General features: G+C 37.6%; 1 protein-coding gene across 5 annotated transcripts in view; it reads left to right on the top strand.

Moving 5' to 3' along the window:
- ADAM23 (ADAM metallopeptidase domain 23) overlaps positions 1 to 26,323 on the top strand; it is a 63,954-nt gene extending 37,631 nt beyond the window's left edge. Inside the window, exons 16-27 of one of the 5 annotated variants that reach the window (XM_064719091.1) lie at positions 1,925 to 1,996; positions 2,737 to 2,823; positions 2,978 to 3,058; positions 4,966 to 5,016; positions 5,491 to 5,554; positions 6,813 to 6,918; positions 8,332 to 8,451; positions 9,406 to 9,574; positions 11,296 to 11,407; positions 19,448 to 19,538; positions 21,736 to 21,790; positions 25,295 to 26,323. In XM_064719091.1, coding sequence (XP_064575161.1) covers positions 1,925 to 1,996; positions 2,737 to 2,823; positions 2,978 to 3,058; positions 4,966 to 5,016; positions 5,491 to 5,554; positions 6,813 to 6,918; positions 8,332 to 8,451; positions 9,406 to 9,574; positions 11,296 to 11,407; positions 19,448 to 19,538; positions 21,736 to 21,790; positions 25,295 to 25,423 — 1,137 coding nt within the window. In that variant the 3' untranslated portion in view covers positions 25,424 to 26,323. Of the gene's footprint in view, positions 1 to 1,924; positions 1,997 to 2,736; positions 2,824 to 2,977; positions 3,059 to 4,965; positions 5,017 to 5,490; positions 5,555 to 6,812; positions 6,919 to 8,331; positions 8,452 to 9,405; positions 9,575 to 11,295; positions 11,408 to 14,749; positions 14,841 to 19,447; positions 19,539 to 21,735; positions 21,791 to 25,294 lie in introns of all 5 variants that reach the window. The other 4 variants (XM_064719094.1, XM_064719095.1, XM_064719096.1 and 1 more) reach the window with 4 other exon arrangements.
- The last annotated feature ends 666 nt before the right edge of the window (positions 26,324 to 26,989 follow it).

Raw genomic sequence — 26,989 nt, 5'->3', positions numbered from 1 at the left:
CTTTATGCCAAGTAAGAGCAATCCAAAGCATTAATATTCTATTGAATCATAGTGTCAAACTGCTGTCCTTGTAGAATTTAATACCACATGAGGTTATTAAGCTGTTCTGTTTACTATGCTGTACCCTTTGGTGGACCATCACCTTGCACAATTAACTAAAAAAAATTTTGCTTGTTCAAGTGGTTTTGAATCTTTTCCCAGGGTAGCAATCTTTGCTTATAGAGTAAGAATGCAAGAATTCTTACACAAAGGAATAAATAGGGAAATGGCAAAACACAGCTTCAGTTTTTAGTGACAGTTGTCAGGCAAAGTAATATGAAGAAGTTGTCAATTTGACTCAATTTGACAGAATAAAAGTCTGATTTATTTTGAGGAAAAGGCTTATGGGGAAATAGTTGAATTATCTTTATATATTATCTGTGCCAGTGCTTGACAGCTTTAAGTACTTCGGGAGGGCAAAATGATCATACAGTGTTTAGAAGGCTTTTATTTGCAGGTCAGGAGGTAAGGTAGAAAATTGTGTGTATAATCCTTTGGTAAGTAAAACAGAATTGTTAAGCAGTCACCATGATGCTATTTAAAAAACTATATCCTGAGTTATGCTCTGACATGTATATGAACATTAAATGGTTCCTGATTGCCATAGGAAATTTCTGTGTGCCTGCTGTGTTCTGTAATCTTCTTGTTTGATAGAGAAATGAATTTCAGTTTCAGAGTAAGAGATCTTGCTGTTTGCACCAAAGTGTAGTAGAGACAGGAGCTTACAGAGGGGAGGAAAAAATGAAATGCTTTTTATAATCCTGTCAACATTACTGGTGAAGAAGAGTGCATATGGATATTTCTTCACTATTGATTTGCTTCTGGCACCCAAAATTATAGCACCCAATAGGTGCTATTGATTACACAACAAAAGTGAAATATTATATTTCATTTTTACTTGGCGTTATGATTCCCCCCTTGCCCCAACCAAAATGACCAAAGAAGAATTCCATACAAGTTCATATATAATTTGTATTGTATTTTATGTTGTGTTTCATATCTTGCTAGTTCTTCACAGCTTTACTTCCACTGAGCCCATGCAGAAAGGTTTACTCACATCTTTCACCCTTAGATTAATCTGTTCACATTTTAGCTCGTTAACTTCTAACTTCATTTCAACCATGTTCTAGTGGATGTGTTTCTGCTGCTAGTATTCTAATTAAATTGGTGATTCCTGATATTCTTATGATTTTAAAGCAGAATTATATTGAAAACAGACAAGCCTCTTGCAGAATTATTTCTTTGACAAGACTGAAAAGTACCTTTAGTCAAAATTACGATGTGTGAAACCACTGTAGAATCTGCATCATCCTGAGCTGCAGAATTTATCTGCATTGTCTGTGGTTCTAGGATTAGCTGTTTAGTAGTCTTTGTATGTGCTTATGTATAACTTACTAATAAGACACATAGGACTTCCTTTTTGGCAGTATTTATTTCCACTTATTATTCTCATGCACAAACATTGCAGAGGAACAGACAGTAGCTCATTGCATGAGCAAGTGTGGGTACCTGAGCAAATCCCAAGAATGATATTGTGGACTGGTTTCTTGAAGAAATTGTCACAAAACTGGGGAGGCTGTGGAACAGGAGTGAAATCCAAATGTCAACCCCTAAAATATTGCTGTAGTATCTCTCTATTTATCATGCTTTTCTGAGATCAGTATCTCCTAAAGAGGACCAGCATTCCTGTGATTTGGCTGTATGCCTTTCATGTGTGAAAAATTCTGATGAGCAGCATTTGAAAACCACACTGCCTTTTCTCACTGAGGCATGGCACCTGCATTGTCTGGGACAGCACATTTGTGTAGCATTGCAGAAATGTGACACAGAAGTCACTTGACACTAGTTTTATTCTTACTTTGGGGTGGGGGCTTTTTTCTTTTAGCTCTTCGAAGCCACCGAGTGTGGAAATGGATTTGTAGAAGCAGGAGAAGAATGTGATTGTGGTTTCCGAATGGTAAGTAGAGTTATAGATTGCTCCACAAGTCTTTCTTATAAAATTTATTAAGGTAAATTAAGTGATTGGTAAGAGAGGGGGGGAAAGGTCATGGAAATGAATTTGTTTTGCCTGTTGTTTGGGAACAATTTTGTTAAAAGCCTGTGTTAAAAAATATGACAATGAGTGCAAAGACAATGTCCTCTGAACAGCTCCTGTTACACCAATGACAAGGTACAGCTGTTTCCCAGCAGTTTTTGAGTTGCACTGGAGAAGTGCTTACCTCTTGGCTTTCCTGGATAGCATATCTGGAGAAGGAAACTCCTTACTGATACTTTGGAGACTGGTGCATGTTTTCAGACAGAACAAGTAAACTGTTGTTTTCTTCTCTATTGCAGAAATACTCCAATAATGTTTTTGCAAAAATCTGCCCTCTAGATTTGAGTTCTTGTTGTAGTATTTAATATAATTGCACTTGTAATTAGGTTGGAGGTTTTTTCTGCATTGAATGCTATTGAACTAAGCAGCATAAATTTGGCACAGGCCTCAGAAGGTGTGAATCCCTGTGTTGCTATAGCATTGTGTATCACTGTTTTCCCCTTAGTATTTGAGTATTGCAAAGGCTTCTTCCAGCTGATAATTTTAAATCATCAGTGCTAAACTGAATCTTTTGTCTGCTGGTATTGTAATAATTTCATGTTGGAAAGAAAAAAAATTGTTTAAAATGGGAAACTAAACTTTTTGCTTATTTTTTTCTTCAGGAATGCTATGCAGACTGTTGTAAGAAGTGTTCTCTTTCTAATGGAGCTCACTGTAGTGATGGACCCTGCTGTAATACATCGTGTCTTGTGAGTGTTGCTGCCATGTATCAGTTGTTCTTTCCAGTTGTCTGTGGCAGTTGTGTGCAGCCTGTTACAGTTCAGAGTGTGTTTTAGGTAGAAGGAAAAGGTGCAGCATGTGTAGATGTGTTCTTCGTGCTGAACTATGTTTTTCATTTTCTAGTTTTTCCCACGAGGTTATGACTGTCGGTACGCAGTGAACGAGTGTGACATTGCAGAGTTCTGCACTGGGGATTCTGGACAGGTATGTGTACAGAAATGTTCTCTGCTTGCACTGCTGATGTCTGTCTGCAATCTTTTTCTGGTATACATTTAACAGGAAAATTGTAATAACAAACTGCACAGTCATGTGCCCAAAATGATGATATAATGGAGTGTGAACTATTGTAAACTCATGAAAACAATAATCTAAGTGGACTCAAAAGATGGCTTCTCTATGTTTATTTGGTTTTCATAAATCTTGGGGTTTTGTGTATAATATTTGTGTCAGGCATCCTTCTTTATTCTTTGCCTGGTCTATAACTTAAATAATAAGAATACACTGCAAATGTGAATGTATTCAAAGGTAATAACACTAAGATTTTATGAAATAAAATGGCTTAAAATAAAATTGTAGAAAATTACAAATAAAGGAGTATAGAAACATAGAATCATTTAGATTGAAAAATACCTTTTAGATTGAGTGCCACCATGAACCCATCACTGCCAACTCCACCACTAAACCACGTCCCTAAATGCCACATCTACATGTCTTTTACATGCCTCTAGGGATGGTGGTTTTCCTGTGATTTTCTGGGCAGCCTGTTCCAATGGCTGACAAGCCTTTTAGTGAAGGAGTTTTTCCTAATATCCAACCTAAACCTCCCCAGCACAACTGAAGGCCGTTTCCTCTCATCCTGTCGTTTGTTACCTGAGCAGAAGAGGCTGACTTGTCTGTCTCTACAATCTACTTTTAGGGAATTAGAGGGTAGTGGGTGAGAAGGTCCCCTCTGAACCTCTTCTTGTCCTTCAAACTGCTCCTTGTAAGACTTGTATAAAGTGTGTTATGTTTTCTAAGAGTGTGCACATGTATGAGAATTTTAAAAGTTGCAGATCTTACACATTCGTCCTGAAAACATTTGGCTAATGTAAAATGCAGGAATAAACAGCAACCAGAATGTTGTTTCAATTTTATTTCTTTTAAATAGTCAACATCCTGTACATTTTCCATTTTCACAGCAACTTTGATGCTTTAGGTGGCATACACTCCTTTTCAATATTGAATGTTTATATATTTATTCTGTTTATATAAGAACTTCATAACTGATGCAGTCATCTACTGCATCAAGTTCTTAACCTTGAAGAAATGAGATTCAGGACAAATCACAATCTCTTTGGACATTGGCTGGAGTTATAAATGCCAATAAATTAGCAATAACTTCCTTTTATTTTATCATCTGAGACGTCAACACATAGACAAGTAGCTATTGCCAATATTTTATGGTAAATCTTTTGCTCTGTAGATGGAGCATTCTTAATGAGAGAGAGAAGGGCTTTCTCAAGCTGCCCTCAGAGTGTTGGCTAACACAGTCCAGTGCAGCAGCATTCTCTGTCCAAATTTTTACAGGTCCCTTTTAGATGAGGAAAAACCTTAAGGATGGTTTAAAGTGAGTCCTTACTTTAATAGTCTGAAGTTTCTGGACCTAGTGATTTGTTTGTACAAAAGAATTCCCAATGCCAAGAGAACATAACAATTAAGATCATTAAGCCCCCTGAAGCTCCGTAAGCAATAGGCTGGTAGGCTGTGACCTGGTGCTCCCTCACCACCTGGTTGTAGTGGAACTGAAATGCATGGGGTGGCAGTGTTGCAAACCTGGCCCCAGTATTAGCTACCAAATATCCTCTTACTGAACACATTGGCTTTCATTTTGCCTCACCTCCTTAATTGCTTCTTGGAATGTGCAGGAAGTTAAACTTGAACATTGTATTTCATGGCTCAAGATGTTAATTTTTTCATTTCTATTTGTAGCTATGAAGATTATTGCACTAATTATGTTTTCAACTCCCTTTATATTGTTGTCCGATTTTCTTAAAAACAGGAAAATTCCATATATGATACTCTGATGTCTTATTACAGTACTCATGACAAAAAAGATTCTTTATTTTTTTCAGTGTCCACCAAATCTTCATAAACAAGATGGGTATGCCTGTGATTCTAATCAGGTATGCAGTGTTTTAAAATCCCTGTGCATCAGCAAATAGAAGTCAACACATTCTTGTTTTGTTTTGGCATTGATTTTTTTAAAATCTCATGTTCCATATTTCTTCATAAATTTTATCCTTTAAACATCAATGTTGCTTCTGTTTTATGCACTCTATGAATTGTAATAATTTCTACTTTGAGTGAAATCCACTTGGTATCTCTACATTTTATACATAGATATTTTATTACACTCCGTGTTAATAAGTTCTTTCCAGCTTATGTAAACGTATAAATCAACTGCTTAAATGTCAGTGGGTATTGGACACAAACTGGCTTTGGGAATCTGGGCCAAAATGTGTACTTCATCTACCCAAAATCATGGAATCTACATCCCAACATGCATGTGAAGGGTGGCAATGAGACATTTGTTGTGAGAGGGGAAGGAGATGAAGTTGTTTTTATTTCTCATTCCTAACATGTTGTATTTTGTTTAGGGTCGTTGCTATAATGGTGAATGCAAGACAAGAGATAATCAGTGCAAATATATCTGGGGATCTAGTAGGTTGACTTTAACTACCTTAAATGTATTTTATTTCTAGTTCATTCCTGCCTTTGCTTTGGATTTTTCATGTTTTTATTTTTTGTTCTTGTCGCTACAAGTTAAAGTTTTCAGATCAGTAGAGTGAGTAAACTGCAGTGGGAAAATGGCTTGATTGCCAAGTGGAATTCTGCATCTGGGAGTGGTGTCAGTGGGAGTGATGATGTGGCTGCAGATCTGGGCAGGGCAGCAAATGCTACTGCGGGGGGGAGGGATTTGAGGATTTTTTGGGTATAGTTCAAAACCAGATGTTTTGGGCTTTTCTTTAAAGACAGTCACCAGTTCCATTATCCCATCAGTGGTTCATGCCAAAGCTGCTCCACCTTGCCTCTCCTTCCTATGCTATCCTCCAAGTCAGGAAAATTAGTACGTTGGTGTGAACTTAAATATGCATAGTGTGATTTAAGTCCAGAGGTGTTGAGTTAAACAGAATTGCAATTGCCATGGGCTTTGCTTGCAGCAGAGAGGGGCTGAATGTTCTGTGGAAGGACTTGGAGACAATTCAGCAGAGTAGAACTACCAGGACGTCCTGTGCTCTGGCATTTACTGTGCTCTTGTGCATTTTGTCTAATCATAACTGCCACTGAGACCACTCTGTCTTATTATTTTATCTTCCTCTATATAATTGTTGCGCTTTTCTATTTTCTTTTTTTTAGATTCATTTTTAGAAAAAACAAATAAGCTCATCAGTAAATAATTATGGGTTTAAAACCTGTTAGTTCAGAATTTTACTCCTAAAAATAAGTAAAAATTACATTCTGTTCAAGTTTGGTTTCCTGTGAGCATCTGAAAAATAGAATAAAATCAACATTGAGTTGATGTCAGAACATATGCTTATCATAAATGTCCTATATAAAATCTTCTGAAATGCAGATCAGGAAAAATTGCAGTGAAAAACAACTAGATTAAATCTATGTGCAACTGTTATGAAGTGAAGAAAATTAGACCGTAGGTAAATTTCATATGCAGAATACAATGTAGACACCATGGAGGCTACTTTTAGAAGTTCAGAGCAAATTTTGAACATATCTGTAGGTATTTCAGTTTAGCCTGCTCTCCCTTTTAGTCACTGGAAAATACCATCTGTGCACATGCATGTGTATTTAAATTGATGGTTTGTATTAAAAAAATTTCAGAGAACGACTGCAATAAATTATGCAAGTTTCAAAGCTGTCACATTGCTAGTGAAAAGCATGTTTCTTTTTTCTTCATCAACAGAGTCTTCAGGATCTGACAAGTTTTGTTATGAAAAGCTAAATACAGAAGGCACAACAAAAGGAAACTGTGGAAAGGATGGAGACCGATGGATTCAGTGCAGCAAACAGTAAGTTCAGTTTGGTAGAGATTATTTGTAATTTAAATAGATTGGTAATGGTTTAATATTATCTACCTTTTCATGCATGTTTCAGCAGCTTGTTTTGCCTTATTTTGAATCTCTTTTCCCTCATGAGGTTTGCATCTTGAAAAAATTGCACTCTGACACTTCTATAAGTGACTCAGCAATAGATTTGTAAATCATTCCAGATTTTCAGAAGAATGTACTGTGACTTCAGTTATTTCAGAGTAGCTGAGGGACAAGACAGCAAAAAGTCACAAGTTCATAACATAAAAACACCTCAGCCTTGGCAGGGATAAATTAGGCTACATATACACTATACACACACTCTGTACTTGCTCTGGGACTGACACCAGATTATGCTGGGTCGAGTTTGTTCCAACATTTATTTTGACCAGACAGGACTATTAGACATTTGGATGCTATAGAGAAAGGCCCGATTAATTTCCACGTGATCATTGCTAGATGAATATTTGATTAAATGTATTTTTCAAGTAAATGATCATTAGTAGATAGACTTAAATTTCTCTTGATTTACTTCTGTTTTGTAATTTTTACTTATGTACTTACAAATTTCAATTTTGGAATAACATTTTCCTTCTTTTACTATTTGATGCTTGTATAGTGGACTTTTTAATATTATTAGTTTTCAGATAGGATCATAAGGAAAGGCATTGTTTAATTTAGATGAGGATAGTGTGTTCTAATGTGTATGTTAAACCTCTCATTTCTATAAAAGCCCTCATTTCTTTGTTGGTAGAGAAATGCAGGACAACGATCTGGCTGATGGGCTATTTATGTTTTTTTCAGTTTTAACAAAGTCAGTTTCCAGCATTCATTCAGCTGCTTCTGTGACTTAGGACAATCAGTATTAGTTAATATCCTTCTATTGAAGATATAAAAGATATTTAAATATATGCAGATATGAAATAACATTAAAAAAGCAGATTCTTTACAAAAACTTGGGCACACATGACTTCACACTAAAAATTGTTATGGTTCTGTTGTCCTGCAAAGGAAATAAAATGCAATGTAGATTTCAAACTTGACATTCATGTGTGGTGTGTAAGCTGCCAGAGAGGGAGAAGCATTTCAGCCTAACTTGACAAAGCTTTGCACAGTTTGGCTCCTCTTACTTGTACTGGATTGTTCTTAGAGCACAGATAGATTCTGTCCTCATGTGAGCATTCCCTGGTGCATTGGACTGAGCCATGACTTGTTTCTGCTTTCTGTCATTTAAATAAAATAATGCTTTATTTCCAGGCTTGCACTCTGAAAGTCTGTCATGTGGCTTATGGTAATAAATTACTGTGATCAGCAGCGCCATTGCCAGACTTTCTTTTTTGTAAGTTTACCTCATATTAATCCAGTAATATTTTGGTTTTTGTTTTCGTTTTCCAGTGATGTTTTCTGTGGCTTTTTGCTCTGTACTAATCTTACTAGAGTTCCACGAGTTGGTCAAGTTCAAGGAGAAATTATCCCAAATTCTTTTTATCATCAAGGACGCATAGTGGACTGCAGGTAAAAGATAATGCAGTGTTCCAATATGATTTATCTCTATCAAATCTAATTAAATTAAGAGAGACATAAATATGAGAGTCTGAATTTTAGGTAATTGCAGCAAAATCATTATTCTGAGTGATATTTCTCTTGATTAAAAAAAATCCCCAAACCATAAAAAGTCCAATATTCCACATCTAAAGAGAGTAAAATGTGGATTATACTCCTGAATCTCTTCCTTGATCCCAATAGCAGAACTTCTGTCAGAACTGAATACTCAGCATTATGTTTTTCTGGGGGTGGAGAAAGTCTCTACCAAAGACCCATATTTTAAATAGAATGATTTTGAGTGTTAAATACTCAAAGAAACAGCTGTAGTGAAGTGAAGGCTGAGAGGGAGGAAACGGCAGAGTTGTGGCAGGGTAGGATGTTCAGTTAAAGAGCAGATAAATGAGTTTCAGTCTCCTGCACTACTGGGTCTGTGCACAATACTGGATTTGTATTTTGAAGTCATTGGCAACACTGCAGTTATTGTCACCCTAAGAGTACTGTCTTAGATGGTTGGGTCCTGAGTGAACAGTGGTTCTTAATTCTTCCATTGTTCCATTATTCCACTAGTGCTTTTATTTAAATCACATAGGAAGTTAGTTTTTTAGGGTTTTTTCTAGCAATAGTATTTCATAGCACTTGGAGAAAAAGAAAAAATAAGGAAGTGGTCTGTTAGAGACTTGAAAAATCCCCAAAGCCTAAGGTGCCCTTCTTTGAGTATTTAGGTTCTAATCTGGACTTATTTTTATTTTGACAACTGGAACACTGTCATTGCTGTGGACAGACAGAAGAACTCTATAGAGTTTTGTTCAGTCTGTCTGAATAAAAGAAAGGTGTGGGGCTTTCAGTGTCTACACCAACATGCTTTTAATATTTTCAAAAGATTCCAGTCATAATACTAATACTGTCTTAAAACTTTTCTCCCAGTGGTGCTCATGTTCTTTTAGACGATGATACGGATTTAGGTTATGTGGAGGATGGAGCTCCATGTGGACCTCAGATGATGTGTCTGGACAAAAAGTGCCTGCCAATCCAGTCCTTGAACATAAGCAGCTGTCCCATTGGTTCCAATGGAAAAGTCTGTTCTGGTCATGGGGTGAGTGAGCAGCTCCGCTTCCCCAGCTCTCCCTGCTCTGCCTGATCCTAACACCTGAAAGTCTTCCTAAGACCTTTTAATCTGAAACTATAAATGTTGCATTCAGGGGAAGACTGCCATTTTGTGATGCATAAAAAAAATTTTTAGAAAGGAACGTTCTCAAATCGGTTCTGCAGTTATATCCAAAGAATCAGGTTTGTAAGTAGCCAGAAAGACCTCTGACATTAGTTATTGGAAGGACTTGTGTAATGTACTACCCTTATTTCAAGCTACTTGCCATCTTGAATTGAGCTTCTTCCTGCACACTAACACCTTTATGAAGTTGGTCTTGTGTTCATAGATTTATAGCCCATGGCTTAAATAATTAAAAGTCCAAACCGTGGGTCCTCAGTAGAGCGGGAGTTCTTGAACAGTTCCAAAGTGAATCATTTTACATTCAGGCACATTATGTTCTGTTACTCTACCTGCAAGCTCATTTGTTTAAGGTGTTTGGTCTTTTTTGATGAACAGATCACTGTTTTAAATACCAATAAAACCTTTCCACTGTGGGATTTAGGGGGACAAATACTTGCCTAGAGGGCTGGACTTTGTACAAGAAGGGATTATTTCTTCTTCTTGTCCATGCTTGAATATAAAATTGAGTGTTTCTAAGTAGAGGGTTAGGTTCAAAATCAAGAAAAAAATTTTAAAATTTGAAAGTAAAGTATCTAGTGGTACTTCTTGAGAGTGACAGGAAGGGTGAGTGAACCATCTTAACCTATTTGTTTTGGATTATTACAATCCCTAATTTTAAAAGGGTGTTTCAGTTGATCAAGCCTGCCATAAAATGTGTTTATCTTCAAGTTCTTAGGTAAGATTCTCCAGTGAGTACTTCTTAAAAGCAGAGCATGATAAAAGTTGAATTAAAAAATCACATGTGTTACTTAGAATCATTTGTGGGTAGGTTGTTTCCTGGGTTTTTTTCAGATTATGTTCCAGTGTCCAAAAGACATTAGCTGTTTGTCTAAGGATTGACTTCATTTCTAGTCCTATAATCAAAACTTCATCCATTATGTCTGTTTCTTGTGTCATGCTCTTTTCCACAGCAACCTCTTCTAGCAGCACCATTCCATGTTCTTTTTTATATGGGAAGCTTACAGCTATTAACTCTTACTATCAATTTGATGGTTTGTCCACTGGATAGATTTTTCTGTATCTAATAAATATACTGCCCATTTTAGAGTGCCAAGTTCTTTTTTAGAGGTCATTCAGGTAAATGTAAACTGAGGAAGAATGCTGACAAGACCAATGAAAATATATTGACTTTGTTCCACATGGGAGCAGGCTGTAAAGGAGAGGTGGGAAAGTGTAACCATGTCCTGAGCCTTTCAAAGGCAAATGTTTGTATCCCTTCTGGGCTTCCAGGCTCCAAGTGCAGATAGTTGGCTGCTGAAGGTCTGTCCAGCTAAATGGCTGTCATTTTTCACAGCCTCTGCAGGTGTGTGCCAGTGATGACAGAACCAGTTCTGCTTCTCCCTGCATGTCAGAGTATTAGGAGGGTTGAGGCAAACTTCCAGGTGTGTTATGACATTCCAAACACTCAGTGCTATATATACAATATATAAATAGGTACGTTTTGTACCTTGATTTAAATGTCTAATTACATGTTAAATAAATACAATGTGACATGTTAATAAAATGTAGTTAGAAATTAAGTGCTGTCACTTTTTTTCCCCCCCTAGGTTTGTAGTAATGAAGCCACTTGCATTTGTAATTTCTCCTGGGCTGGGACAGACTGCAGCATTGATGATCCTGTCAGGGATACTGGTGGCAAGAAGGATGAAGGACCCAAGGGTTTGTGTTTTGTTTCAGTTTTTATGTTGTTTTTATGTTTTTCTGTTGATACATGGTAGCAGCATTAGCATATAAAAAGCAAATACTATTGTACAGCTGTGTTTAGACCCAGACAGTAAAATTCTGCTTCATGTAGAGGAAGTAGATTTTTCTACTTTGAGAATTGATAAAACTTTTACTTTTCTTAAATTTACTTAAATTTGGGGAAGATTTCAACAGGTAATGTTTTTTTTCCTTTGTCCCTTATTCTCTGTGTTTTAATGATCATTTTCATTGTGATTGGAATCTGAGTTAGTGTAGCTCTTATTTTTTTATATGATAATTGAATATTTATATTTTATTAGAGATTTTCAGTTTTCTTAGTCAACTAATTAAGAGAGCTGTGGCATGAAAAAGGGAAAAGTGGAATGTCCCTGGTAAAATCAGATTCCTTGAAATCATATTGCAATGAAAGAAAAAAGAAATTAAGATTTTTGATAAGTTAAATTATTCTTACAATCGTTGTTGCTTGTTCTTATGTACTTGATACTTATTTCAACTACATATGAAGTACAAATACAAAGGGGAGGTATTGAGGAAATAATCCCAAAAGTTTTTTCAAAGAGGAAGGAAAGTATTTGAATTTCTCTCTGACTCCACTGCCAAAGAATATATTTGGAGTTGTGCTGTCCAGTTTTTTTAAATGTCTTTCCTGTCATCAGGGCACTGTTCAACATCAGACTATATTCATCCAGTCTTATGCATTTACAAAGTCCCCAGTTCCAGGTTCTTCTGCTCCCTTTGCAAGGTAGATGGATAAGGGTTGTTCAGAAGGGTAGTCCTGAGGAGCCAGACTCTAATTCATTACTCTGAAAGTACCAAGGTTTCAAGGAAGGACAGGATTTTGGTATGTCCCTCTGGAATGGCTCCACATCTGTCCTGTGTGCCTTTTTGTGTTACCCCTTGGCAGAATGATTCCAGTAGACCTTTGCCAAGAACTGCTTGAGGAGATAATCTTGAAACAAGTTACTGGTGTGAAGGAGGCTCTGTAGACCAGTCCAGATATGTATAAGGAATTTTTACAGGTGCTTCCTGGACTCCCAGTCCCAGCATTGCTCAGTGTAGAGCTGCCTGGTTTGTACTCTGCCTTACAAGCCACTTTTCATTCCATTTCCTCTAAAAACCTTCCTGACAGTGAAATGCTGCTCAGAGAGTCTAAAAAAAATTATGGAGACCAACACTGCAGAGCTGTTCAGTTCTCTGTGTGTGTGGATGAGGAGAGCAGGATTTACAGCTGTGACACTGAGAGCATATAAATTTTGCTTCATTGCCAAATCTGGTAGGTAAGAAATTATTCCCTCCTCTGTGAAAAGGTCTGTAGGAAGGGTAACACAGAAGGTACACTTATCTTTGATAAATTACTGTAAGTCAGATTGCCTCATCTAGGTCAGAATGGAGATACCTTAGTGAAAATTATTACATCAACGTTGAAATATTCTGGGAAAAAGCCTTAAGTGGATAGAATGTGCATGGATTTCTGCCAGCAGGTACAGGCAAAGTTTAGACTGCATTTTTCAGTGGAGTCCTCTGCAAAATGGCAGACTGTGCTTTTGTTCAAGGTGGCTCAATGATCTCAAAAGATGGATTATTTTCCTTACAGTGTTACAGTAATTTACTGATGTTGAATCACCTAGAAATGAATTTAAGAGACTCAACACTGTGATCTCTCTGTGTGCTTATAGAGGAATTCCTTTGTGAGAAGATTTCAGAAGAGTAGAGCAGTAGTTTCCTTTGTTGTAATGACCCAATATATACAAGAGTAGCCTCCATTAATTTTTATCCCTTATTACTCCCTATGCCATATGCCAGTTTACAAGTCTAAGTCAAGGAAACCAAAATAGTTGGTTTTTCTTAGCCATAAGATTGAATGGAAGTGAAACACTCATGATGTGAAAATTCATCTAATAGGTTTGATCTTTTTCACATCAAAACTCCAAGCATTTTTCTTGCTGCAATTAGAACATGTAGGTAGGGATTGTTGCTATTTATTTATGTATTGTTGTGATAATTGACAATTGACTGCTATTCTGCTGCACTTTTCAGACTTTTCCATCATCCATCAATTGCTTTTTGGCTCCATTCTCTATTTCAGGATAAAAAATTTGTGGTCCTTAATTATGTTGCTGTTAATTAATGACTCTTGAATTACTCTATACTCAGCAACCTACTGTATCCTGTACTAGCAGATGTACACAGCATTTAGCAGTTTGGGGAAGACAAAGAGTTCTTGCTGTTACTTTTTGGTTACTGCAGAGACTTTGAGTTACTTTTAGAGCGTTAGCGGTTTTAAATCAGTGGGACTCCGTATACACATGAGATTCTTCTTTGCAATTTAATTTGCAGAATTAGGCCTTTATTTGACTAGTGGAGAACTGTTTATTTTAATACACAACTTATGTCTCAAGTGTGTGTGTGTGTTTGTGTGTGTGTATTTATGAAACAGGATAAAAAATCCCCACATAGTTCAAAACACACTTCACTCAGCATGGAGTCTATAAAATCTTTGCCCCTAAGTTCCCATTTGACAGGGAATTAATCTCCTTCCTTGTGGTCTGTTGAGACTCCATGAATCTATCAAACTTTTAATCTCTAACCTAGGAGATGTACAGAATTTTTTCCTGATAAGTGTTCCCTTAAGGAACTTATAAGGGTTAAAGGTAAGGCCTCAATGTCTTGAGAGACTGTCTTAACATATCAAAATTTCTAGGGTGTTACCTGAAGCATGTTTCTAGGGTAGGCTTTTGGTTTAAAAAGGTGTTACCTGTTTTAGGTCATATAGATAAACAGAGTCCTATTGATAAATGCAGTAACAAAGAAAAATATTGCTAATTACTAAAGTAATTACTTTAAAAGTTGAGGGGTTTTATTTTTTCCTGAGGTGGAATTGTTTCCAGTTTTCATATTCGTAATTATATAATGGATACAGTAAGTTTCTGGTAATCAAAAAGAAAGTAAAAAAAGGGTTTTATTGCTAATTTATTTACATTTTGGCTGGTTTAAATAAGCAGTAGCTTGAGGATGTTCCTTTTTAGAGTCAATAATAGAATCACAAGCTGAAAGGAATTTACAGGAAAACTTCTCATTGAAATATTTGCAAGCATTCAAAGAAAACCAAGTAGAGCTCATTTCAGAACTTTTAAAGCTACACTATTTGGTAAACAAAGGTTTGTGAGGAGACTTGAATTGTTTGTCCAACAGTGGAATATATTCTAAAGTATTCCTTTGAGGAATTATTTCATGTTTTCATTTCAGACATATACGTGATGATTTCCTGAAAAATTGTTCCCTTTTCCCTCCACACAGTGAGCATGGCCGCTAACAGGCTAATAGGTGCAGTGGCAGGGACCATTCTGGCCTTGGGGGTGATTTTTGGAGGCACAGGGTGGGGAATAGAGTAAGCACTTTTCTCAGTTTGAGTTCTCTGTCTGGTGCCTTGGTGTGTGAGGTAACCCTGTGCACCTGAGCCCTCTGTGTTCCCCTAGCTTTGTCCTGTGGTGACGTGTTTGTCGTGTGTTTGACTGTGTCTGTGTCATGTGGTTTGCTCATGCAGTGTTGAACCTTCTCCTGTCTGGGATAATGTGGGGCATAAAACAATAAGTTTGTGAATTTTTACATTGTCACCATAAAATTAAATGTTTAAATGTTTCCATTACACCAAATTACCTAAAAAAGGAAAAGGAGAAGAAAAAAGAGATTTCTTGATTATTTTGCAAAATAGACTGAGTAATGTGAACTGTTTTATTACATGCAGGGCTTTTAGTCTAATGATCAAGCTAGGCAGATGAAAGCAGGTGATAGTCACACAAACAGGTAGTTTTACTGTAAAGCTTCTGAAGGTTCTGTTGCTAAGATTCTGTTACCTCAGGATAGCACAGTGCTGGAGTGTAGTATACATGTATAAAGAATATGTATGAGCAATTTTTATTGTCTTTTCATAGTTCTAGAAAATGGTAATCCTAAGTGTTATCCCAGTACCTCAATTTTAAAAACGGCTATGATTTATATAAATTTGTGTTCATGTATATATACACATAAAAAGGCTCATGTAAAAGCTTTTTTCATTCTGCATTCACTGTGCAAACTACAGATGACATGACTGCTATTTTACTGCTCTGAGATTTCCAACTTCTCCATGTTTCTAGCTCTATACATGACATCTGGCATGTGACAGTGGCACCTCTCTGAAGGGGGCTCGTTAGCAGGACAGTCTGTGATTTCCAGTCAGGCTGAGTGCAAAGGCAGTCACACAGTTACAGTCCAGTGAGCAGCACTTTGTGTGTCTGACTCTGCCGCCCTAGGAACCTGTCCATGCATGAAACTGATCTGAGATTCTCAGAAGAGTAGAGACCTTTGCATTCTCAGGGGACAATTATTAGAAAACAAATAGAAGGAAGAAGGTAAGAGGTCATTTCCTTGAGAAAGATCAGATCTGTGTTTCACTGGTAGCTTTTACAACTGTTTGCTGAAAACTGAAGACTCTGAAAGTTGTAGAGATTTGGGGGACAGAATCTGGAGCAGGAAGTTTACCTGCAAGTTGAGGACCACTTGCCTTTTGCTTACATTCTGCCTTGTTCTCTTCTGTTTGTCTCTTCCCTCACCTGCTGTCTCAAGCCACTCAGCTCTGACCAGTGTCCCTGACCATTTGTTCTTGCTCCTGTATCCTTCTATACCAATGCCAGCTTTTCTTCATCTCTCCTCTGCTTTTATCACTCACTACCTGACTCATTCTTTTTGTTTCTATTCATTCTTTTTTCCTGCATCTCATCAATGTTTCTCTGTCCTCTGATTTCTTCAGATACAAATGTGCATTCAAGGCAAGCCACTGCTACATTTTGTTGGTTTATAGAAAGCACACGGGGAATGCAAATTCCCTCTGTGTTCCTAGTGCCCTGCTGGCCATTACCTGCATGGCTGCAGGGGAGGGTGTGAGCATCACCTGTCCTTCTTCCTCCTTCCTCACCACTTCACTTGCAGATTGTAAATGCTTGTTCAAAGTGCTGAAATAACTTCAATTACTTAATGATTTATGAACTTATTTCAGGAATCATGGGGGACAAAATGGTAGTTTCTTTTCCAGATTTCATACCATAAAATGGATTTTCATACCTTAAAATGGATACTTAGCTTTGATAACTGAAACCAGAGGATTTGGCTGGCAAAACAACAGGCAAGAAAGGACATCAGATCACCAGAGTTGTTGTTACCTGCAGGACAGTCTGCAGTAAGCTTGCCTTTTCTAATACTGGCAGAGTTTCAAATGGTGTGTATTCATTCTTGTAGAATCTATTGGATGATGATGAAGATTTTGGGGATAGTCTGAAGTCTGCTGAAGTTTCAGGTGTGTTCTGCTTTAACACCTTGAGTAGGATTTGTATCAGAGTCCTGAAAGTTGGCCAGGGATGGTAGGATAGCCATGCTGGGGCAGTGTCCTTGCAGGAGAAGGGGTGTGCCAGGCAGGAATCTGCAGGAGATTCCTCCTGACAAATCTGTGTCTGCAGGTTATGGCAGTGCTGTGGTGGAAAGAACAATGTACCCAAGTGTTGCCTCTTGTGATAGTCTGGATGGAAAATGATCCCACAGTGTGGTGGTTATTAAGACCTGCCTCTTACTTCTGGTTTGTCAAGCATCTGAGTTCAGTGACAGAGGGGTTTATTAAGCTGAACCATATGGATTTTTATTTTTCTTCATAAACGTCCCTTTACTGGTAGCAAAATTCTGGTTTATTAATAATACAATTTATTTGGTAATGCTTAATAAAACATAAGGCATAGATCCTTACAGTAAGGTATAACACATAAAAGTAATTTCATTTTAAGTACTTTTATGTGCACAGTCTGTCTTAAAATGACCCATCAGTGATCCTCTTAGATATCTGTATTTTGAAACTGGGATTCAACAGTTAGAGTACTCCAGACTCATAAATAAGTGGTTGCTCTTTGGTCATATTACCTATTCTACAGGCTTGATTTTTTAAATATTTATACTTTTCTATTACCTGAGCCTAATTTTTTAGTATATTATCATCTTCTGTTTAAATTGATTGAATTATTTAATATTTATAGTAAATAAAACCAATACTGATTTTCTTTATTTAAAGAATAAACTGATGTTTGGTGATTAGATGTGCTCTTTGAAATGGATACACATCCCTGGGCATTAACAGCCAGGGAACATAGTGAGAAGAGATATGTAAAAGTGTTGATTTGGCACATCTTTATCTAATTTATGACTATGTTATTATAAATTAATCATTGTACCTCTTTTGTGAGAAGATAGCATTCTATGGCTAGGAAGAAATTGGCTTTAGAATTTTTCAAGGCTTATTTATTGTAGATTTTCAAGGCAAATTTATTACAGATAAATCACTTGCTGTGTTTTCAGTCCTTTGTTCTGGGAGATCATTTGATGAAATCCAGAGCAAACAGTAGATCTCAGTCAGATATGGTGGCTCATTAAGCTGCTGTTACAAGCAGGCCTTAATTGGAACAACAATGCCTGCAGGATGGCCCTTACCCTCCACCATGCTCAGGCCTGTTAATTTGAGCCAGGTGTGACTTAAGTCCAAATAAGATACATTCTTCCAAATTGTGCAGAATTACTTTTTGATTTTTGTTGTCAAATTTGTCCACTGTTTGTCTCTAAAGCTCATTAAATTTTTCTTCAGTCAAACCATTTTATTAATGTTCCTGAATACTCTATGTGTAGGAACTGCAGGAAACAATTTTTTAAACTTGGTTTTCTTTTAGCTAATCAGAATGTCCAAAAGCCCTGAGGTTGAGAAAGTTGTAGTGGAAGCAATAAAGTTAGGTGGCTGCAGTAAATTTTAAAACTTAGGGCAAGTGCATATTGCAGTGTGTGGGGTTGGGCAGGAGGTTTTGTAATATCGACCTAACAGCTTAAAACTTTCAGTTGTTGCAGCTGCCCTTGCTCTTTCTTTGCTGCTCTCTGGCTGCTCGTCTTTCTTCCTTATATTAGCTATGTGACAGTTTTCCAAACTCAGCTCAGAACAATTAATTAGGAAGATTTCAATTGCTGTGTAGAAGTGTTGGTTTGGGAAGAGTGGGATGGGGTAAGAGCTATTTTTGAAGGCTATTCCTGAATATGTAAATGGTTGAACAAAAAGTGCGTGATATTCTGCAGAAGAACTGTTGAATTGTTTTCATTTTGCAATGTTTTACATCAAAGACTGCAATAGGAAGTTTTTGTATAGAGCAAATGTAACTCAAACCTCTGTCCTGTGTAAACAGAGCACTTAAGGGTCAATTATTAATATCTTATTTAGGTGTTCTCTTGCCCTCTTCAGAAAATTGCACGAACATATTTTGTGCTGCTTTTTTTTGTTGCTCTTTTTTCTGCTCCACCCTTCTCCACTTTGTTGTTCAGTAGCTTCTTGAGGATGATGAAGAGATGCTTTGATGTTTGGAAAGCTTAGTGGAAATAAACTTTTATTTCAACTTTCATTCCCTATTAGATAATCCTTTGCTCTTGTCAAACAATTGTATATTTAGCATTGACGTAACTGTAGGCTGTCTGGATTCTGATAAGTGGTGCCTGGATGCTCTCAGCTCAAATTAAAATATCTACACCATGAAAAGAGAGGGCTTTTTGATTTTTTCTTTCTTTCTCATTTTCTGTAGTCTTAAAACATACAGCATTCATCCTTTTCCCTGTAAGTTAAGAAATTATTCACAACTATCTTAGTGTCCTCAGCTGACTGTTCATGAAGCAGATAATGGAGTAAGTTACAATGGAATTCACTGTCTAATACTAGGATTTTATCAATGGTAGAAGTCAGCATAGCGCAATGCAGAGACCAACAGCTTTGTTTGTTCCTATTGTTAAAGAAAAGTAAGTTAAGTTGGGCTTGTTGAGACTGTCTAGAGGCATCACCTTGTGTGCTGTCCATATTCCCTGAATTGTTTGACTACCCTTCAGATGCTTCACGAAATGTGAATGAAGTCGTTGGTTCTTATGTTGTCTTACCCTAATCCTTTATCACAGGTCCTAGTGCCACCAATCTTATAATAGGCTCCATCGCTGGTGCCATCCTGGTAGCAGCAATTGTCCTTGGGGGGACAGGATGGGGCTTTAAGTAAGCAATGCCGCATGTCTTCTCCTCGGTGGCTCTGGCATTTCTATTTCTTGCTTACATCACTCAGTTTTGAGTTCCTGCTACAAGAGTTCCAAGTTAACCCCCAGACTCTAACAGACTGCTTTGAACAAGAAATTATACATGCAGTAAACAAGCAAAGGAAATGGATTTGAAAATAGCAGATGTTATCAGGGTGCAAAGTTGAATAACAATAAAAGAATTAGGTGAATTCATGAAAATTAAATTAGCACTTAAGGAACAAGGTCTTTTTTCACCTCCTGTCCGTAGCATTGAAGCTGATTGTGTTGGTTAAAAAGCCCCCAAAAGATACATGTCATATTTTGAATGTAGTAGTGCTTTCAAACTGCTCAGCTTTTGAAGACAACAAGAGATGTCATGTAAATGGTCAGTAGTGGAAGGAGCAGAGTCGTTTTCAGGAGTGTTGATGTAGTTGACTCTGGAATAGCTGACCTAACTTGTTTGTGGTTACTGATTTTTTTTTTTAGGGGTTTTTTTTTTTTTATTATTGATACACAATTTAAAAAACAAATTCAGGTTTAGAGAGGCCATTTTGAAATCTTCAGCTGTTTCCTGAAAGATGAAAGCATTTCTCTCCCAATTCTAGTTTGATGTGTTTTGTAACTCTAAGGACTAACAGATTAGTCATTCCACTTGACTACTCTGTTAAAGCAAACAGAGAGTCTTGTACAAAGGTACTTCATTCCTACCCTTTCTGTAGTGCTCAGTCTGCCCAGATGCAGGGCCTGTATTTGGTAGAAAAGTTCTCCCTTTAGAAAGGTTATAAACACTGTGACAGAGTTCTCCCAACAGATCATGGAAGAAATTCAGTACAAATGATTTCTCATGGCATTTAAAGTTGCTGTTTCTTTTCAATAATATGAATCAAGGTTAAGCCATGATACAACAATAAGCCATAATTCTTCCAGAAGAGTAAGTAGTAGTAATAATAATAATAATTCAAAGAAAATTTTCTATGGCTTCTATTCATATTCCATATCAAAGTAGAGAAGAAAAAATTACTCCCTAATTGATTAAGGCAGTTATCAAAGTAGAATCTAGTGATAACATCTTACCTTGTAATTCACTTTCAAAGGTCACCTGGAAATGTTCTGGTTTATACTCTTATATTTTTGAAGTTTCAGCTGGCCTTAATTAACTATGCATATAGAAGGAAAATATTTCAAAGTCTCTTTCAGGCCTACTGAAAGCAGAAAATCAGGCTTTGCCCTTTCTCCTGGACAAGGCAATTAGTCCCTATTAACTTGCCTGGCACTGTTGGTGTTCTCAGACTCAGCCACATTCATTTTTCTCTCAGTGCTTGTTTGGAGGGTGCCCATGGGAATTAACCAAGCAAGATTCTGTTGGGGGAAAAAAGTCTGCTTACCCTTTTGGCTGAGTTTTCTACAGTAAGAGACATTTGCCCATTACTTAGCAATTCACAGATTTTGCAGAAACAGGGTGTGCATCCCTAGATGATAGCTTTGTATTGCATAAGGTAGTTTGCTGAAAACAAAATACATGTCATGAAAATATAAAATAATTAGTGAGTTCTTCCTCTGAGTCCTTTCAAGCTGTCTTGTGCCCTGGCCATCTTTGCCCTTTGCCATCAGCACTGCAGCCCCTGCCTCCAACAGACACAGAGCTTGAGAACTTGCACTAAAGAGAGGAGTAGGACAATCCCTCCCTGTCTAAAACATACAGGATGTAACTGATTATTTATGTTTCATGTTTCACATTTCTCAAACTGCTCCCACAAACGATCAGCTTTGCACCCTGGTGTCATTTGTTTGCCCAAAGGAAGAAGCTTGTTCTGCCTATAGAGGATGTGCACTGGAAATGCCTCCTGGAGCTCCTGCTGTCCCAGGAGCAAGATACAGCTGTTTGTTCTGTAGCAGAACCTCAAAGACACTGGCCTGGCCTAGCTCACAGCTTGAAGTGCATGTTTCTTCTGGGGGCCAGAGGGGAACAGAAGAGGCTTTTCAGCTTGTACACAAAGAGGGCTAGCACATGTAGACCCCCGATATTTGGATTCAGATAGATCTGGAGGGACAGGTGAGGATAATAAAGAGATTTTAACTTTTCCTTTTTTTAAGCAAGTGATATATTTAGTCTCTGCAACTATGAGAGAAGGTAGCTAATGCTTTACAAACTGGGAGATGTGATTTCTGTTTCACAGGTTATCAGATGTTCATATGAACATACGGTACTGTGGTGTCAAGTCCATATCAAACGTAAGCTGCAACTAAGCAAACTTTGTTCATGAACTGGGGTGGGGGTTGGAGGGGAAGTGTTAAAGAAACATTGATGCAAGTTCAGAGAGAAAAAGGTAAAAACAGCTCAACAAACAAATTCCGGTTTCAAGAATGAATCCAAGGTTAATTTTAAATCAAGTTAATGTGTGGACAGAATAGGAAAGAAAATATTAACTGACAATTTTACAGAATATAGAATCTCATGAGACATTTCAGGTGGCTTAAAGGCTGTGGGTGGAAACCTTATTAAGAAGTAGATTTTACTCAGTTGAGCCTTGCATCATACTTTTAAATCTAAGTACAGCAGTAACAACTTGATTTTGGTGCAGCGAGTCTGTGCAAGCTTTTAACATGCAGTGTTTAACATAGACATTTTTACCATTCGAGTAAGCTCAGGGGCCTACACTTTTTCCCTAGCATATATTCACTCACTTCTGCTAAGCTACTGCAGTAATAGAAGTCAATTAATGCTTTTGTTACTGACTTTAACAGCAGCTTTGGTAAGAAAACACTGCTAAGAGGTAATAGTAATAAGAGAGATGTGGAAATATACATGAAGAGCTGCTGCTTGTTATAGCAGAATACAAAAGTTACAGATAGAGAATTGATTGTAGGCACAATTCTATTTCCAGAAATTGTTCTTAGCTAAAGAGCTGCAAGGTTTTCTGTTTCTTTAATAGAAAATTCAGGAAGGAACCAAAGACTTACCCAGCTATAACAGATGCTGAGGTTGAACTGGTCTGGGCTGTTGCATTTAGACCCTAAAGGTTTCCACAAGTTAAAGCAGTGGAACGCTGGTGGGAATTTTGTGAGGAAGAGGTTTTGGTCCCTTACCAGCATTTCCATCATACGTGAATTGTGGACCAAAATCCAGTCATCACTGCACAAACAGCAGCTAGAATAAAATGTGAGGTATTTTCTAATATTTTCCCCAAACTACTGGAAGAAATGGGAGGTCAGTCAGGTCAACTTAAGTTGCTTTTTTTAGTCCCTCATTTTGATAATGGGAGGAGTTTTTCTTGATAATGAGGGAGTGTTTCTTTTCTGATTTTTTTTTTTTTTTTGTAAACATGACCATGTTAGGCAGTGATGTGCTGTGGCATGGAGTGCTTTTTTGACTAAAAATAACCTATACTTTTCTTTCTTTTCTTTTTGTTTGAGACCCTTTGGATTACAGACAGAAATGACCCTCATTATTTAAAGAGGCGTTAAAACTTGAAATGCAGAGTCTTTGGTGTTCTAAGATCTTCCACATAAACCAGCAAAGGACTAGGAAGCAGCATCATTCTCGGGTGTGTCCTGCCCTAGAGGACACTTCTGCCCCCTTACCACTTAACTGAAGCATAGCAGAAGGAATCTTGTACTGCTGTAACTCAAAGCTAGAACTGGTGGAAATATCCAGAACCTGGATTAGTGTTTGGTAATTCAGGCTGAAGTTGTTAAAGCAGGTCAGGTAATCAGAACAGAATTTCAGTTCCTGCAGGGTAACACCTCCCTGCTCACCTCTGAAGTGCTACAATGGCAGCTCTTGTTAAAGCTTTGCATGTGTGTACTGGTTCCTTATTGACACTGTACCTCATGTTCCCTATTTCAGGCTCTTATTTTAGTTCTTCACATGTTTCTCTCCCTCATACAACATTGTTAGCAGAATATCCTAAGTGAAGAAAGGCAGTGGTTTGGTCAGTATCTTGTTCCTCAAAGGCTGTATTTCTGCTGAATAAAACTAGGAAATAAGGAAATATACGGTTTGGACAGAATGCATGATGAGGTTTGTACTAGAACACTACACCAGTGAAGAACAGGTTAGAAGAGAGCAGATAAGATAAAAGTCAAAAGTTTTGTTAGATTGTTCTGGGAAGCTAGCATAGCATCTGTCCTCTTACCTCTAAGACTGTAAAGTCCATTTCTTTAATTAAAATAAGCTCAGGTAACAGTGTAAGTCAGTGTCTGTTTTAAGGACTTGTCCTCTTCAAGCAAACAGTAATATGGTACTGCCCATATAGTGGAAGGACAAGTTATGTCACCTGGATTTTTCATCTGCATTGTTGATTTAAAAGGACTGAGTAATTAGTTGTTTATCAGTAGTACTTGAGTTCAAGGATGCTAGACAGTATTTAAAAGGAGATAGGGGAAAAGAAGCAGACATGTCCTTTTCCCATTGAAACTGGCAGGACAAGCAGATACACAGCAGCCTTTAACTCACATTTAACCAAGTTCTGTAATATTCATGCTTCCTATCTGGCAGTTTTGCAAGTTGGCCTGAAAATTATTTTCCTCATCTCAAATTTACCTGTAGTTTAGAGGACAAGGAATTGAGATACTGATATAATATCAGCCTCATTCCAAAGGAGCATTATTACAGTAATCCTGGAGGGGAAAAGACTGAAAGATGAATACAGTAATCTTCTTTCAGAAACTAGCAGTTCTTAAGCACTCATCTTGCACAAATCCAATCACAGGTATCCAAGGAAAAAACCAAAATCAAGGATTCCCAAGAATTACCAGCCTCTGGAAGTCCTCTCAAAAAGAAGTTGCCTTTGCATTAGTCTCAAACCACCAGTTAAACCTTATGTATAGAATAAATATTGTAGCAATGGTAGAAGTTAGCAGGGCTGCAGAAGATTAAAAATCCAGGGGTTGGTCTGTAGCTTTAGGGATTATATGAATTCCTATTCTGTATTTTTTGCATGTTGGTTTGGTGGTAGTGGTGTGTATGCCCAATGGTAAAACTAAATGCATGAGCCCCTTGCTTGATGCCCCACATAAAGCCAGATACTGGGGAGGTTGCACCCAACTTTTGTTGTTGCTTCCTAATGTCTTGCTGTGTGACATAGGACATCTACATCGCAGGAGATTGGATGTCCCCAGCCTGCTGCCACTTAACATTCAGTTCCAATCACACAACTGACAGAGCTGTCCAGTCTCCTTCGAATGCAATGTCTCAGCTGTCTTTTGCTCCTTACTAAGATTCACAGCACTTATGGTCAGTAGTGTGGTAAGAGCTCACAAAGGCACACACACTTTTGTCACGCTGGATTATATAAACTAAATTCTGTGTACCCAGAGCTGGGCACTTGCTCTGAGAACTGAAGCCTCTGCTGGCTGAAGTGTTGCCATTCCTGGCACTTGTGACTCATTCTCTTTAGGTAAAAGTGTGCATTCTTGGCCTAGTGCACACCATGTGTTACTGGGAGCTGAAAAGTTGTACAAATTTAGAGCACCACTTGAAATACTACAGAAATACTTGATTTCTGTGTGCCAGCATGATCTTTAAACTGCACAAGGAAACCTGTGCTTGGTGTTGTGCCGTAGGAAGCATGCAACCAAATTCCTTAAATAGTTACCCCTTGAAAAACTTCCTGGTTAAACTGTCAGTGTGAGCTTTTTACTTTACTATGACCTTAGCAATGGCTGCGTTCCTGTTATACCTCACTAATGTCTTGCATTTTTCTCTTTCCATCTCCTTTTGATGCAACCTGGAAGAAATGTCAAAAAACGAAGGTTCGATCCAACCCAGCAAGGCCCTATCTGAAGAAATGCCATTCCAAAAGCTGCTTCTTGCACTACTGGATTTTGGGTATGATGTCCTTGCTGCAGCTACACAAGAACTAAATCAGTACAGAAGAACATGAGAACAGTAACTATAAACACAAAGTTGGGATGTTGAGATAAGTTGGAAATACTTTCTCTATTCACCTTTCTCTTGTTAACATTAACTGACAAGTGGTACAAGCAAACTGCTTCAAAAAATCAGGTGTTTTTTTTCCTTTTCTCAAATTAAGAAGGAGACACACAGACCAAGTGCAATAAGAGAACTGTTCCAAAATAATGGAGTTGCAAAAGATTCTTTCCCAGCCTGCTGGCACTCTAACTTCACTTGAGTTCGCATGACTTCCTTTTTCTTATCAAACTCCAGTGGCATGAGGAGCTGATTTTGAAAGGGTAACCTGCATGGCTCACATACAAACAACCAAGTTAGCAAGCTGACCCCAAGCAGAATCTGCAGCCCAATAAATACAAAGCACTGGGAAGCCAGTGCCAGGCTTCAACAGCTTTTCCAGCCACGCAGTGCATTCTGCAGCTGGACTTGAGGGTTCCCTGCTCCATGGGCTCACTGTCCACCTTGGACAGGAGCCTCTTGGGTATGGAAGCTAGAGAATGATGGGTGGAATTCTTCCAAGAAGGAAAAAGTGTAAATATGGAAATAAGATTTTGATGTATCATTTTCACAGATTATATATAAATATATATATACGAGAGAAAAGAATTTCCATATAAAAAGGTTCTATTCTTTATGTAAATCTATTTTTGATGTTGGGTTTGGTTTTGGGTTTTTTTCTTCCCCTTTTTTTTCTGTAGCATGTTGTACAGCAGATGTTCTGGGCTTGCTCAAAAAAGGCAGATAACAGCATGCAGATGCAGGGAGTTCTGACACCAAACAGATGTGATCTAAAGTTTGTATGCTTGAAACCAAAAACAATTAAAATGTATAAATGCATATCTATGTATTGACTATAAGTCTGAATTACTTCTTTTGGCTGTTATACAGACTTTTCCATGATATAAGTAACACACACTCAAACTAATCACAAAAGTGCCAAACTCTTTTTTTTTTTTTTTTTTTAAGAAAAGCTACTTTTTTTCCTGCCTAGATCCTGTAAAATAAAAACTTAAATAAGCCTTAAAATAGTCAAAATATGTTAAAGCTTGGAATGAGCTATTTATTATTCTCTTGCCTTCTGCCCATCCACGGGAAGCAGCTTGCAAAGGTGACTGACCTTTTTAACGCACTCCCTGTGTCTCTTTGATGCATGTCACTATTCGAACTTTAATGCAAGATTAATACTTTGACCATTGGCTACTGATAGCCAGTTACCACCACAATATGTGCAAAATCCCAGGTAATTTCAGGTGTGCTGTCATTACTTTTAGAGACACCTGCACCAACACAGATTTTTACAGAGTAGTCCTGGGCAGCAGTCCTGTGTCCCCAGGAGCCCCCTGGCTGCAGCTGCCTTGAGAAGAGAGGGTTGTGAAGAGGTCTAGTTTAGGGCTCCCTTAAAGTACAGAGCTGGACAGTCTGGCTCATCCTTTTAAGCTTGACTTAAATCATTTGGTAAGTGAAGTAACTGAAAATTTAATTGCTGTGTCTGATAATAAGAATTAGATCCAAAATAT

Source organism: Zonotrichia leucophrys, chromosome 7 (genome assembly GCF_028769735.1).
Source record: "Zonotrichia leucophrys gambelii isolate GWCS_2022_RI chromosome 7, RI_Zleu_2.0, whole genome shotgun sequence".
Classification (NCBI taxonomy): domain Eukaryota; kingdom Metazoa; phylum Chordata; class Aves; order Passeriformes; family Passerellidae; genus Zonotrichia; species Zonotrichia leucophrys.
This window is presented reverse-complemented; position numbering and strand designations above follow the sequence as displayed.